The sequence below is a fragment of the Molothrus aeneus genome, chromosome 1 (genome assembly GCF_037042795.1).
Source record: "Molothrus aeneus isolate 106 chromosome 1, BPBGC_Maene_1.0, whole genome shotgun sequence".
Classification (NCBI taxonomy): domain Eukaryota; kingdom Metazoa; phylum Chordata; class Aves; order Passeriformes; family Icteridae; genus Molothrus; species Molothrus aeneus.
Genome location: NC_089646.1, coordinates 86,916,024 through 86,931,656, shown reverse-complemented (window position 1 = coordinate 86,931,656; position 15,633 = coordinate 86,916,024). Strand labels below are relative to the sequence as shown.

The 15,633-nt window shown below is 38.4% G+C and overlaps 1 protein-coding gene across 1 annotated transcript in view; it reads right to left on the bottom strand.

Annotated features, from left to right (window-relative positions):
• Positions 1 to 560: 560 nt before the first annotated feature.
• The window catches only part of INO80C (INO80 complex subunit C), a 30,186-nt gene continuing 15,113 nt past the window's right edge, over positions 561 to 15,633 (bottom strand). The window contains exons 2-5 of the mRNA XM_066545886.1: positions 10,444 to 10,551; positions 7,422 to 7,533; positions 5,658 to 5,725; positions 561 to 1,287 (exon numbers count right to left, since the gene is read on the bottom strand). Of these exons, the coding sequence (XP_066401983.1) occupies positions 1,156 to 1,287; positions 5,658 to 5,725; positions 7,422 to 7,533; positions 10,444 to 10,551 (420 nt within the window). The 3' untranslated portion in view covers positions 561 to 1,155. The remainder of the gene's footprint in view (positions 1,288 to 5,657; positions 5,726 to 7,421; positions 7,534 to 10,443; positions 10,552 to 15,633) is intronic.

Sequence of the window (15,633 nt, the reverse complement as noted above, 5' to 3'; positions counted from 1 at the left end):
TAGCAAGAGTTTAAGGCTGGGATAAAGACTCAGAAGTGGGAAGACAGTAGCTTGTCATAAGAAAGAAGACAGAAAGAAAGAATAAGCAGAAAACCCTCTGCCCCTTTGCCCCTAGACTTAGTTTCAGGAGGTCATGGTCATTCTTATGCTGGAGTGTTGGCATGTACCTGTCAGCCATTCCCCCAGCAAGAGTCCCAACTTTCTTAGAGTCTCCTTCTTCTAAAGTATGACAATGTTCTGTTGCTCTCAAGTATTCTTTTGGTGTCTCATGGTGCTAAGTTCAGTGTTCTAATGTAGAAGGTCTTGCCTTGCTGAAGGCCATCTGGGTGTCAGAATGCCAATGGAGAGTGGAACTCCTGCTTCTTACCTTTTTTTTTAAACACTGGGAAATTAGTACTTTCTTCATACTAATTAATATAAATACTGTAATCACTAGGAAAGGTAGAAGAATATTTAGGCTGTAAAATGAAGCACTCAAAAACTGTCATGGTTAAGAGTTACACAGTGATTTGACTGGATCCTGTTACACATGTTCACAGATGAACACGTAACAAGCAATGTATTTTACAAGCAAGTTTGAGTCCAACTTTATTTATGTTGGCAGTTAATTAAATACAAACATTTATGTCTTCATTTCCACAGTGCCACAGAACCCTGAAAAGTCATCACAACAGCAGCACTTGCTGGGTATTTTAGCTTCATTTTACAGATGGGACAACTTCATAGCCAAGTGGCAAGCACATCTGGTAAGGCAGGTTAAGACATTTGGATATCTTGTTACCTTTTCCTTAAATCAAAAGACAGTTTCTTCTGAGCCAGGGTAGTACATAAAATATACAGGGTGGAGATGAAATCCTGTCTTTACAGAAATTAATATAAATTATAGTACATGAGACATTTTAGTACAGATACATATCCTTACGGTCTAAGTTATTCTGTTCACCAAACTAAATTGCTAACAAATTGGGAAACTAACAAATATCAGCATTTGTGAAAATTAAATCCATATGTTCTTCAAATGCCTGTATCATCAACTACTTCCAGATGTAAAAATCCATGGGTAGTTTTAAAAAATCTCAGTCCCACGGTCAGTTTCCACCATGATACTCCAAATGAGCACTGTTCACAAGCAATATGCAAGAATATTTAGTCTGTTCAGGAAACAATACTTGTTGCTTTCCTTAGAGCCAGGTATCCTGTAACCACATCTGAAGGGAGCATCCGAATATAGGCAAATTCTTCAATAGTACTAAATCTTAGCTTGCTCTGTGGGTCTGTGTAATTTGCCTGAAAAAGAAACAATGGTAGAGATATGATTCAAATAAAATTTCTAATCATAATAGCAAAATAAGTAACTTAATCACAAGACCACAAAGCAGTGAGTTTCTCTTCCTAATAACAGCACTGCTGTTCTACCATGTGGCCACAAGACTTTTTTTCTTTCTTCTCATGTGAGGACTTATGAGAAGTTAACAGACCCCCTACAAAATCAGATTAGAAATGCATTAAACATAACAGAGGGCTGAAGTAAGCTTCCTATAAAACACAGTGCAAAAGAAATTCCTCAACTCTCTAAACTCACCCTAGCAACTCTGTGCCTTGTGCAGTCTCTCTCAAGGCAGCTCTCCAAAGAGTCAGGCTGTTGCCAATAAATTACCCACAAAGAGGCTGAATTATGGGTGCTCTGATAGCTTTGGACTGCCTTTCTCTTGCTGCATACAACTTAGCTTTTAATTTACTTTAAAGTGGTTGTTAAAGCTAGGGAGTCTCAGCTTATGGTTCTGTGACTGAACTGATAAGAGATTTGAACCCAGCATTGTGGTTTGCTCCAGATGCCTGCTTTCAGGATAGCAGCCTGGCCAGCTCACCCTGGGCTACGCTCGTATCCTCTGCTATATTTGGACCCTGGGTGCCTGGGAGTGGTGCCAGTTTCCTTCTATCCTCTCCCTTTCCTTGTTGCTACAGAAACCTGGAGCTTGGCTGAGCTCAGGGGTAGGCCAGGAGGCTGCACTGGGGGAAGGCGGGCATCAGGGCATTGCCTCTCCACACTCAGCCTCCAGGACAATCCCTGCCTCTTCAGCACTGGATAACCAAGTGCCTGCCAAGGCTCCAAAAGTGTCTCCTGTGCCTTTCTTTAGCACGAGATGGTGGCAGGCTGCAAGGCACAGGCAGTTGAGATCCCTCAAGGCATTGATACTAAAAATAGGAAAGGCCAGAAAGAGCTGGAGTAGTCCCCCATGCCACACAGTTATAGTGCAGAGCTCTCTACATTTTTATGTTGGAAGGCACCTGTTGACCATGGTAACAGTCCAGCCAATCATTTGGTCTGATATGACTTGGAAAATTTAGTGTTATTTGTAGCTTTGTTTTCTTTACAAAGAAATGCTGCCAGGTTAATTAAATGTAGTCAGCTAACAGTTCAAGCCATCTATTAAGTTTCAAACAAATGGCAAAGTTAGAACATTAGGAGGTATAAATTTATACAGCAGGTATAAATTTACTTTTATTTCACTCTTTACATCTGGCCTCATGTAAGAAAAAGCTCAGCAATTAGACTGCTTTTCAAATGTGCATAATTCTGTAATAAATAGAGTAACCAAGCAATATCTGCAATTTGTATTGTGCACTGATCTAGGTTAAAAATATTATGGCAGCTCTTGACTGTTCTGGTATTATGTATTGGGCTGTACTGTTTGCAGACACTCATGTATCATAACCAGCCATTCATGCCATGGCTTCAGCTTGAAAACAAACTTTACCAATACTCCAGCAATAATTAGAGATTAGAATATAAAATTAAGATGAATTTGCAAAGAAAAATCTCTGTCATGTTTAAAAACTAAATCAAAGGCCATGGAGACATGCTCTTAAAGTACAATAAACTAGGTATCTCAATCTGTTTCTATAGTAACAGGTCTGATCCATTTTCAGAAAAGGAAGAGAAATGGTAACATTTGAAGGTTTGGGCTTCTTGTTTTTTTGGTTTTTTTTTAATCTGCTTTACAATAAATTACTCTGTTTTGAATGTTAAAATATCTAAATATTCATTTTGCAAGTTTGGAAATAATAGGTTTATTTTGCAGTGTCAATACAGCATATAATAGCTTTAGAATTCTAGGCTGCCTTACAAATATAAATTGGCTGCTCTGCTGAGACCATTGGTAAATTTAATTCCATTTGTGCTACACACAGAAAGAGAAGGGATCAGTAGAATTTAATTGTGGCATCTAATATGAGAGCAAGTATGCTGATTGAGAATGTTTTAATACACTTCTCTTTTTGTACCTAGCAGACAATTTAATTCTTCCCTAAATGGGTAATGCTAAGGAATACTTTCCCCCCCCCACAAGGGGAATCCAGCATTCCCACAGAAAATATATTCTTACACAAATGCTTTTATATTTTACACAGAAAATACAGGGGCATTTTTCTAATACCACATTTCTACAATATTCTATTGTCCCACATATGCTCCTACTAGGACATGATCTTGAAAGCATATTTAGTGCTTCTTATGAAACATTTCTAGCCTAGCAATTTAAAGGGCACACTGTCTCAGCTATTTTAATAACAAAGGGGTTTTTTAAATGTGGTAATTTTATCATAGTCTGGAGAAACCTTGCAGGCCAGGTAAAATAGGAAACTCGACTCACAGTGCAATTAGGGGATGGAAAATAAAGGGGAAAAAGTGGAAAGAGAAGAAAAGAAAACAAAAGCAGCACTGAATGGATTTGTATAGAGAGTATCTATACTAAGCTAGAATAGTTACAGTACTTAAATCACTGATGTAACAGAGTTGCTGGTAAAGAAAAGCTGAGGAACTGAGAGAATTTCCTAAGGTTTAACTGACCTTTCACTGGTAGGGATGTGGTCTCCACTCTCATCTATACCCTGCACCATCAGCTCACTATAGGTGCAATGACTCATTAGTTTTGAAATACATCAAAAGTTAGTGCTGGAAAGCATTATCTGGTTCCTTGGAAATGGGGCAGGAGTCTGTCTGGCTGGAGGGAATTACCTTCCCTGGGTTTGTGAGCATTCTCTTCCATTTGCTGTCTGCCAGTTCATGTGTGAGGGAAATGTTGCTTTTCCACTCCCTCTTGAACACCAACAGTTACCAACCTTTATCTGAGCAACTCACTGCCTTTCCAAACCACATTCAGAGGCACAGGCTGGACACATGCCACCTCATAGATGCCTCATTTAAATGTGTTACTTAAAAAATAAAGTCTAAGAAAATATATGCTACCAAATCAAGATCAAATGCTTGGATGTGCAGGATTACAGTTGGAGCTATAGCTATTCTTTGATGCCTTACACTAAATATTCACTATAAGGCAGCCCTTAGTTAAGTGCTCACCCATTTTCTGTTCTAATGAGGACTTTTTGCCTAATTCAGTGCACAGAATGCAGGGTGGTATGCTAACCTGCATAACAAATATGTACCTTTAAGGACATCTCCAGGAGGTGATATCAAGCCTGTGAAGGTGCTACTAGGGCTAGTGCCCTATGGGTGAGAAGCAGATTAAACTGAGGGAAGTGACACAGAAATTCTGTGCAAGGCTCTTTGATATTACAAAGTTCTCATTAGTGTATCTATTTAGTGTAACCATTACTTAAGCATTTTTTTTCCAAAATCCAACATTCCCATTCATTTCAATTGTAAGAAATGCACAGACTTCTGCAAAATAAATCACTGGTTAAAAGGTGAAAAGTGAAAAGATATGCTGTAACTAATACCTGTGTTGTTGTAAGTAAAATTATTCATGAAACATAGGAACAGTTTCAACAGGAGATGCAGAACTTTTGCTGGGCAGAATTCAATGACTTTACTCCTGTTTTGTGTCAACAGCTACCTTGGGGAATTCAGGCACCAAATTGTAACTACCAAGACTTTCTGGAGTATGTGCAAACTGTATCTAAGTCAAATGTGGTTTGGTGTTTTTTCCCTTTCTCCTCTTTCTTTAACAAAAACACGTAAAAGAGCCCATCTGTGACACACAGGCTATACATCTGCCAAACTTCAACTTCCAGCTCTGAAGCATAGACGTATCTGAAATTCTCAACAGTCTATGCCAAGTGTCTGTTTCAGGCTGATTTGTTTGAGGCAAAGTTTGAGAGCAGTGATAACAAGGTTGGGGTTTTTTTTTTAACCTGGTGGAAAAGAGGACAAACAATAAAATTTTGCCTAATCTTATTATTTAAAATTGCTGAGCCATCTTTTTAGAACTTCCTCTACAAGATACAATGAAATAAATCCACATCAGGCAAACAGCATGGAAAGTTTCAGTCAGTGTGGGTATACCTTGGCAAAGAAGTCAACAGTAATGGAGACTGTGGACTACCAGCTTTCCCTGCAGCTATTTTAAGAATTAGAAATCATGGGCACCAATGTAAATTCTACAGGTGAGAAAGAGGTGTCAGAGGAGTTACTTGGCAGGACAAGGTATTTACTCTGTCCTGACATCTATTAACAACCTAAGGATTTTGTGATGTAGTGACAAGTATTTGGGGTTTGGTCATAAATCACTGGATAATTATTAAGCCAAATTCTGAATAGGAACTTCAGCATATACATCTTTTACAAAACAAGGCACCAGCACTATTTCATTGTGGAAGGTGAGATGTCAATTTTGAGGGAAAAAAAAAATACTTACCGGAAGTCCTGAGATGTCTGAGTATTTCTTAGCAGGTTTAAAAGAAGGAGGAGCATCAATATTAAAATCTAGAGAGAAACAAAGGCATAAACTCAGTGTCTCACATATATATGTATATATATATATTCTATAACATAAACTTACTGTCTGATGTTTCTATTAACTAGCAACACTAAGGCAAAGAAATATGAAGCAGAATCACCTCTACAACATTTACCCTGTGTTAGCATGTAAATCACAACCTGATCCTGCTCATCTATTAATAGAGTTCAGCAAGCAGAACTGCCCTCTCCAGAAGGAAAATGCCAGAGACATTTGAAATGTGTCTATTTCTTCCAAGTCTTAATGAATTCCCTTGCAGTCAGTCACATGCAAAGAATAACCATTATCAAATGCATACTGTATGTTAAGACTGTGAAACATTGCTCAAGATTGCAGCTCTGAAATACTATAATCCAGAAAAGCAAAGTAATCTTTTAAATCAGTTAAATCTTTAAGCATGTACCACTTTAAGCCCAGTCAATGACCTAGAAAATTGTCTGAATGTTTAAACTGAGGGTTGGAAATTGCTGTTCTTTGGTGCCCTTTAGATAGCAATTATCATTCATAAACATTTTTTAAGATACAGTTGGTATGCTTAAGTAGTTAAATCCTCAATTTTGGATGTTTACAAAAATATCTTGTACCTGAATGATTTCTTTCCTCTTTCCTGATCTCCCTTGCAATTCATTCAGATGCTGTGTTCAATTCAAACACTCCATCCATATCAAATTTCTAACCCATCATCTCATAATTCAAAAGACCCTAATGCCACAGACAACTGGTTTTAAATATGAAGCTGAATTTCTTTTCCTTCCTTCTTATAAAAAATACTGCAAATTTCTGGTTGCAAACAGAGCAGAGTAGAAATAGCAACATCAGCAGATTGTCAGTTACAATGGCCAGGAACACACAGTAGTCTGCATTTTTCTGTAACAGTTGCGTCTAAAACACTTCAAAAAACGGCAAGCTATTTTTGGATAAAGCACCAAGTCTGACAAAAAGTGAATGCATATTCTCAGTTTTGAAATGCCTCCACTTGCCTAAATAAAATCTGAGGATTGCATTCTGCTGGCAGCTACGTTCAATAGTATCCTACTTTATAAGCAGACTTGAAGAGTATCTAGATTAAGACCACTGCTGTAACTCTGCTCCTGTGGATGTAACCAGCTAGGACTGCTAATCAGCACTGCTAATAGTGTAGTTTCAGCTGTGATGCACTAAAGAGAGGATGTAGGATTTAAATCTCCCAAGAATCTAGGATAAGGAGCTGGATAGGAAGCTTGGGCTGAGGTCTAAGCTACTGCAGGTATGTGGCTTAGCAGAAACTATTTGAAAAGTACTCAAATATAGCTAATCAAGTAGCAGCCACCCACCGAAAGACCTCTGGACTGTACAAAGGAAGAGGTGCCTAACCAGTGAAAAGGTGACAAAAATCTCTTGGGAATAAGGGTTTCTGACTTGGTTTGGATAAATATTTTTTCCTTATTAAACTCTCCCTCCAGATGTATTTGAACTTCGCCATGATACTCCAAACTATTTGCTTCTCCCCACTTTCCACTTAGGGCTGATGAGTGCAATTGGAGCAATCTTAAATGTACCACTGGACCCTGTCCAAGCAGGATACTGCATGCACTGATGAAATAATTTAGGTTGGTTTTAAAGAAAGTTATTTGTGTGGATTCTATTATTTATAAATACATGCAAAGAGTCTAAGCAGCTTACAGCTAGGATCATTTAGTTGCCATGGCAATGCCCTTTCAGAAGCAAGAATTTGTTTTAGGTTCTTCCATGTTCTGTTCTTCTTGCCAGCTGCTGCTCCACCAATGCCAGAGTGCTAGAATTAAAAATATGGTGTTTAGAGAAAAAAATAAAGAATACTCTTTCAGAGCATGACACTTCTATTTCATAGTCTTTCTGATATGTCTCATCTTGTTGTGAACCATTTGTTATTCTCACTTATTTCATCAGCAGGCTACTATACTGTACACTCTAATCTTGGTTGCAAGCAAAAACAAAGCTTTTTGGACTGTGTCAAAGCTTCTATGTTTCCCATTAACTGAAGGAAATTAAAATCTGTTTTTTACATGGAAATAGAAAATCAATGTGGTTAGGCTTAGCCTGAGATTACAGGATTCTGTATGTACTTCCCATCATATTAGAAGTTATTACTATGAAGTTGTTTCTAAAATTGTGATTATACAGCTAAATTTTCTCTCTCCTTTTTATGGCAAATTACAGGTGCAGCTCTTTTACAAATTATCCATGACTGCAGAAAACACAACTGATCTTGCAAAATGTAATGAATACTGAGAAACTTTCTGGAAATTTTATTTTTCTATCAAAGGCTAGAAGACAGAATAATAGAAAAAGAATAATAAATAGAATGTTGGCTGCCATGACAATTTTGCATTTTGAAAGGAACACTAATGGAAGGCTTGCCACAGGTACTATAATGGCAGCTGCAGTTATCAAATGCGATTGCTACAGAGTAATTTATTTATGTCCCTCCAGAGACAGAAGCTGCACAACATACTGTACTACTTCTAAATGATCAAAGGACACAGATTTACAGCTTAACATCAGAAAAAGAAAATGTTCTTACAATTGAGAAGTTGCTATTTCTGTTAATAATTACTACTTGCCCCATGAGTCTCATTGAAACTCAGCGAAGTTCTGTAAACACACTTTTGCTTTGAATGTTTATAAATTAACCACTTAAATTGATGAGGATGACAGGAGGAAGGATTCAATGAGAAAGGGTTTTTTGTAGACATAAGATATATTCAGAAAAGATGCTCACAAGCTGATGCTATAATGGGCTTTGGTGATGGATATCTGATTTAAAAGACAGAAGCAAATATTTGCTCTGAGGGTAACACCTTAGTCATCTAAAGATCATTGCATAATAGAGACTGCTACAGCATGAGAGGAAACTACACGTACTTCCACACCACTAATTCAAATTCATTGCATGAATTTTCCCCCAAATCACTGCAAAATGATTTTTTGTTCTGTACTCTCAAAGCCAACCTGTTTTTATATGAACTTATGCCTCCTAAAAATGGGGCTGAGCATCACCTCACACACCTACAATGAAAAGGCAACAACTGCCAAGCACATATGAACCAAACGAAGTTCAGAGAAAGCTGGAGCTAGGACAGGTGGAGCTACTGCTTTACAGCAGCTATTGCTTTACGCAAGTGTCAGAAAGTCTTTTTCCCCTCACCCTTTGCCAAAGGATGTAAATTCCAATCAGAAAGTTTAGGAAAAGGTAATTTCTTCCTCCTTCTCTTCTCTCAAGTCTATCCTCTGCAGTGAGCTAATGGTTCAAACTTGGGCATACATATGAGAGAGAGACACTATTTGATTTATTTTCTTCCTTTTAAGGCAAATTAGGCTGGAAAGATGCAAAAATCCATCCAAATTGTTACTGCCAGGTCATACCAATGAAATGCTGATTAACACGCATTTCTTCTCAAATTAGTTACTGTATTGGAGGGGACAATTTCATGGTTCTTATTATAACTGCCTATTATTTCTGCAGCGGTTGCCAAAGACCCTGTACATTCATTATTATTTTAAGCATGCAGACATTAGTGTTGCCTCTTAGGAAATGGTGACATCCCTCTAAGAACTGAAGGATCAGCTCAGGGCTTCATAGATATTTAAATCCTATGTGGAAGCTACATGGGATGCCTCTGGGCACAAAAGGAGCTTTTGCAATAAGCCCCATTTCTCAAAGATGCTGGTGCTTGCTGGAGGATTAGTGAGCAAAGTATAGGGTCGTTTGAATGCCCCTCTCTTGACTGAAGTTGTCTGCAAAGCAGATGTAGAGCAACTCACATGTCAGAGATTAATTTCATAGCCCCTGCCAAACCTGTGCTTAGTGAGCTGTGCGTTGCCTGATTACTCATTATGTGCTGTGGGATATTGTATCTTGTTCATGCAGAGTGAAATCTGGGACAAAATCCTTCTTTCTAAGTACTGGCTTAGGACCAGCAGTCTGAGAGGTTTGCTTGTCTAGAAAGCATTTGTACAGTGTGCCAATGAGTTGGCCTTGGCACAGCAAGATAAAAAGATATCAAAAACAAACCCAGCATTACTAATTTAATCTTCTTCACCTTCTCTCCTAGTTTAACCCTCAGAGTGATAGGAGCCTGCATTTCATCAGCTGTCAGTGTTTACATGACTGCATGCTGGCAGGTCAGACTTCTAGGGGGCACATAGCATTTTGCTTCTAACTCTAGCCATGATTGGAAGAAGACACCACAAATCTGTTAAGAGTTTCAGGGACCAGAAGAAGAGCAAAATGCCATTTGCTAATGACTCTCTGGCTAATTTCTAGCTCAACTGCTTTGCAGCCTCCCTTGACTTGGAACTGGAGCATGGGATTCATACATTCATAGTATTAATTGTTCCTTTCTAGCTATGGTAGTTTGTGAGATACTATATCATAAAACTTCCACACTTACCTATACCTAACAGGTTTCCTCACCCTGTTCCAGAATTTAATAGAACAGTTCTGCCTCTGGACCAATGCCATTCTCATGCTATAATACAGTGTGTACTTTAGACCATGGTGTTACATGGATTGAGGTTAATTTCTTAAAAATTGTCAACCTTTTATTTGGCTATTAAGCTTATTTTCTTAATATTTACACTAGGAACATGGTTAAATAGAATCCTATTTAAGTATTTTATGGGAAAAGTTTGAAATTTCAAATTGTTCAAATAATATACTTACGACGAAGTTTGGGTCTTTGAATGGTAATGGCTTGGCAGCAGTTTCTGATCCTGTGCTGGAGTCTGTGTTCAGAAGTTTATTTTCACTCACAGCCTCTCCACCTGCACTCTGCAGAAAAAATAGTCTTAGTGCTTGTTACTCTGAGCAAGTTTAACTAGAGATGGAGGCATCTGCTGCCTTTTTGCTCTCCTATCTCTTTTGCATCTAAAGATGTTGTATGCCAAGAGTGGGGAAGCATGAAACAGAGTATTTCTCAATCAATTTACAACTGACACACAAAAGGGAGGAGAGGAATAGAATGGCCAAAGCCCACTGAGTAAAACTGCATGGGGTTTATTGCAGTATTAATAAAAGCCACCTCATCTCACTTGATAAAGTGCCAGACAGAGTATGTGCAACCCAAAACAGCAGAAATGTACACTTTTTTAGAATGTTCTGTATAAAGTATTAACAGGAATATATAAAATTTATAAAAAGGCTTTTCATCAACTTTCTAAAGAAAAATGAATTAATAATTTTATTCTTCATCCTTGGTGCCAGCTGTGCTTGAACGAGGACGGAGAAAAAGTATTTTATTATATATTATTTTTATATGCAAGCTTCACAAAATCTACATTGGTGCTAGTTAGTATTTTCTAGGTTTTCTTTATGGTTTGTTTACTTATTTAGCAGGAAGAGCAGTCAGAAAAGATGTGTGTGACTGGAAAGCTAAAAAAGTCGTGTGGCAGTCTAAGCAATTTCTGATAATTCTGCACGGCTGAGTTTATGGGTTTTTAAAAATTTGTTAGTGACCTGTAAGGCTCCACATTACCAGAATTAGCCCATGCTACACACATAAATATTTATTTGAAATCCTCGTCTACCCCAAAGTCAGTGCAAATTTTGCCACTGAGTTTGGTAGTTTAGTCAGTAGGAATTCATACCTTGTTTTTTTTTTACTTGGAATAAAAGCTTGGCTAAAAGCTAAGTCAGTATTTACTGAGTGGATGGTTAAAATGTTCTTTCATGTTATGTTTAGACAGATAATACTTAGGGGAAAAAAATTCTTTCCTGTAAAAACCTTTTGTGTTGATACAATACTCATTTAAGTATGAAAAAAAGGACTGCTATTATTTGTGGCTTATTGGAAGCACCTCTACAAACTGGGCTATAGAGCAAAGGCCATGATTCAGCATATCTTTCTCCATGTGACTACAAGGGAAGTGTTTTTACTCTTAATACATGCAGAAGTAATTACAGGATTAGGGACTAGGCAAGTTGAACTCTTAGGGGAAATACTCCAGTCATTCTACACTGCCTGTTTTCAACATAGCAAAGAGAGGTCTTAAATATTTGAAGTATAAAATAAAAAAGCAATGTTTCTAGTGCCTTACTAAAATAAAAATATGAATAGAAATAATCTGTTTTCAATCTGTAAATTCATATTACAGGAGATAAGGCAATAATAACATCAGCAGAAGCAACACATGAAGCCTGTAGCTTAAACTTGATTCTTCCATTGAGGACAGAAAACATTAAAAGGCAGTGACTGTCAGAGAAACAGAACAAATGCAGATGGATGTTTAGAAACATGCACATTATGTGGCAGTGAGCAGAGAAAATATCTTCATCAATCCTGAGTAAAGTGGCTTTATACACTGAGTTCCTAGGTTTCAAAGTATATTCTTGTACATGCATGCTTCCAGCACTTCAGATTTCAGCAGCAAACATTAGTCAGCTTTGAGAAAGACAAAACTTGAAATACAAGATTATTTTTCATGAATTCATTATCTCTGATACTGCTCATTATCAGTGTAAATTCTCTTAAGTGGAAGAATCAGCACTCAGATTTATTCTTCAAAGCATTCTTGCCTTTTCTTTGGTACCATCTGGTTGGTTTTAAACCCAGTTCTACAGATAATTACTTTATCGCTTTTGCCCCTTCAGTGATCTTCTCCTAAGTATTCTGGTTTCTATGAAACAGGCTTTGAGTAGTATTTCAACCATAACTCAAAATAGTAGCTAGTACTTTGAGACTCAGCAAATAAAAATAGTTAAATAGTAAAGGGGAAGAAACTTATACATATAGTCTGTAATTTCTGCAGCTGGATATACTTACATATTACCCTCACTGTCTTCAGTGGTTTCTTCTGTGTGGATTCAGTGCTAATCTTGCTGGTGCAGTGGGAAGGAAAGTAAGGAATTGTTCCTGGCAGGACAATTCCTGAATGTAAATATTATATGTAGTTTCTTTTCCGTACCAGCTCCTAAGGGATTTCAGGTATTAGAGCTGCTAAGAGTCAGGCTAGTTCTCATTACAGGACAGATGTTGATTTTGTTGGTGCCAGTATCCCTTGCATGGTGGCAGAGGCAGCACAATCTAGAGCAGCAACTGCTGCTTTTTGGGTTTGTTGCCCATCAAAGCATCAGGTTCATGGGATCACCCACGTCATCCTCCAGTGCCAGTGAGACATAATGTCAGTAGTAGCCTCTGGATCTATCATGGACAATTTGAGAGCAGCAGTTTCCTGTCCAAGGCAAAGGGTGCAGGGCTGTAAAGCAGTTTTCATATCACTGAGGTATGCAGCTGATACCATGATTTCAGAGCCCTGTGACAGACTGGGAAGCAAATAAGACTGAGTATTATGATTCCAGTTAAATGCTGGGAACTGAGATAAAGACATACTGCAGAGGCATGCCAGTTCCCTCACTCAGCACTGCTTGTACAAAAACTCTGATTTTTAGCAACAGGACCATGGCAGAGAGATGCTCAGCTAATGTGCTTCTCTTTCTGGAAAAACATTAAAGAGTTGAGCAGAAGCACTGCTTCCCGAATAATGTGCTATTGCACAGAGGCGTGAACTCTGGCAGTACAGAGCTTTGAAAAGCTCGTCCCGTGCAGCCTGCAGAAGTCTCAGCTGATATCCTTTGCAGCTTTATAGCCACAAATTGCAAGTGCCAATAAAATCTACAAATCTCTCTGGCCTATGTTTTAAACATCAGGATTTAAAGCACAGGAAACTTCATGTAATTTTTCAGGTTTGTTTTCTGAAAGTTTTTTAATGGCAGGGGATATGGATCTACCTTTGTTCTGCAAAACACATATTTCCTGAAAGTGAATAATACAGTGATAATACAAACTGTTATTTACGGCCTGAAAAGAGATTCCTCAGTGAACAATTACTGCACTGTAAAGGTAATATTTAACTTTTAATATCAGTTGAACAAATCTCTCCCAAATGTGCTTGTTCTCTTGGTCGTTTAGATTAGAAGACAGTTCATCCTTCACTGTCATGTGCCGGGACAAACAAACAGGAAGAATTCAAATGCCCTTTGTAGTCCTGCGAAGTGACGGTGGTGGCGTGAGCACAGTGAGGAAGTGTCTGTCACCAGGGAACACGCTCTGCTCAATGTGTGCTGTAACCCCCAGTCACGTGTGGGGCAGCTTCCCCTTCCTGCCCAGTCCACAGCCCATCCCCAGCACATTTTCCCTACCGAGCCACTCTCTTAGCTAACTCCCTCATCCCCAAACTCCTGGGATAATCCCAAATGCTTTGCTGTGGGGCTAAAAAGAAGGTGAAACCATGGGCTGAAATGCTCAAAAGCGTCTTTAAAGTTTCTTTTAAACTGATCTTGTAAACAATCTATATGGGAAATTCAATATACACTTCAAGGAGAGAGCAGCTTTTAACGTGTACTTTATAACTAAATTGTGTCTTTTAAATGGTAGTTTATGTAACTAGGGCTACAGGGAATTTGTGCTACATTAGTCACTAAGCAGTATGTTTTTCTCCATAGTCTGTTGAAGATCATAGCAACAAAGATTTTAGAGTGGCTTTACATTTACAGGCTACACCTGCATGGAAAAATGAAGATGTGACATCAGTACAGCTGAACATGCTTATGCTAGTTTTACCTCAAATAAGGATAAAAACACTGCAGTAAAGACTGCAGCTAAGTCATCAGTAACTATCAGTAACTTATCCTCTCCCAGCTCCTCCTTCTGTGGCTATTAATCCCCACTGAAGTCCACGTTGCCACTTCTCATGTTACCCCTCTCTGTTCTTCTCCTCCTCCTCCCAGTATCCCCAGGCACTGAACTACCTTGACTGGAATGGCATGTATTAAAAGTCATAAGCAGCAGGTCAAATACTTCTTACAGGAGCACTTGTGCAATTTTATTCCCTCTGTAAAGTTGTGTTTATGTGCTGCAGCTGAATTTTAACTACAACCACAGTATGGCAAGTTGGCAACCTCTATCCCTCCTGAGACAGACGAGAAAAATAGTGAGGGGATGAGCTTCTATTTTGCAGTTCTTTTCACAGGACCATCTATCGAGTATTCAGAGCATCCCTGCTGGGTGGGACAATGCCCTCCCTGTTGTGTTCTAGGACTGGGTGACAGTCACCCAAGGGAGGAAGATGGCAGAGAACTTGGTAGCAAAAATTTGAGAGAGACTGAAAACCTGCAGCAAAACACTTGGGAGTCCTAATAAGTTTGTTTTACGAGCAGCCAAGTCTGGGGAAGAGACCTGAGCTAAGCTTTGCTACCTTTCCACTGGTTTCTTTAGAGTAAAGCCAAACCCCAGGAATGAGCCTAGTTTGGACCCTGCTGTATATGCTGTCTGTACTGGGAGGAAACACACTGGGAGGCTGGCTATTCACATACTACTTTCAGTATTAGGCTTTGGTAGATCTATTAATGTTTTGTGTATATTTTGTTCCAAATTCCCTACCGCAGATGTTTTCACATGATTTCCAAAGACTGAGCCATCTGTCTGGTTTTATTTAGAGAGGACAAGCAAAACTGGTAGACCATGGAAGCTGATTTCTTTGTTTTGGCTATTTCTAGGTGGAATCAGCATTGTGGGGTTTGGGATGGGTGTCTGCAATGACACTAAATACCAGGTGAAATTAGCTTATTATGGAAGTCCTTGTTTCACACATAATTTTTTTTTTAATCCCCCAGCAAGGATTAAAATTGCACATCAGTATATATCAGAATAGCTGATATATACTGAAGTAAAATTTCTTACCTATTTGCTTTCAGATTATATTCTATAACTTTTTTTATTATTTTAAACTAATAGGATTTTACTATGTATTAAAAAACCCACGAAAATATGAAACATAAAGTCAAGATGTAAATACATGTATTTCTGGCATCCTGTCGCTGCACACCATGCATGTCATGGCTTAGAAAAAAAATGGA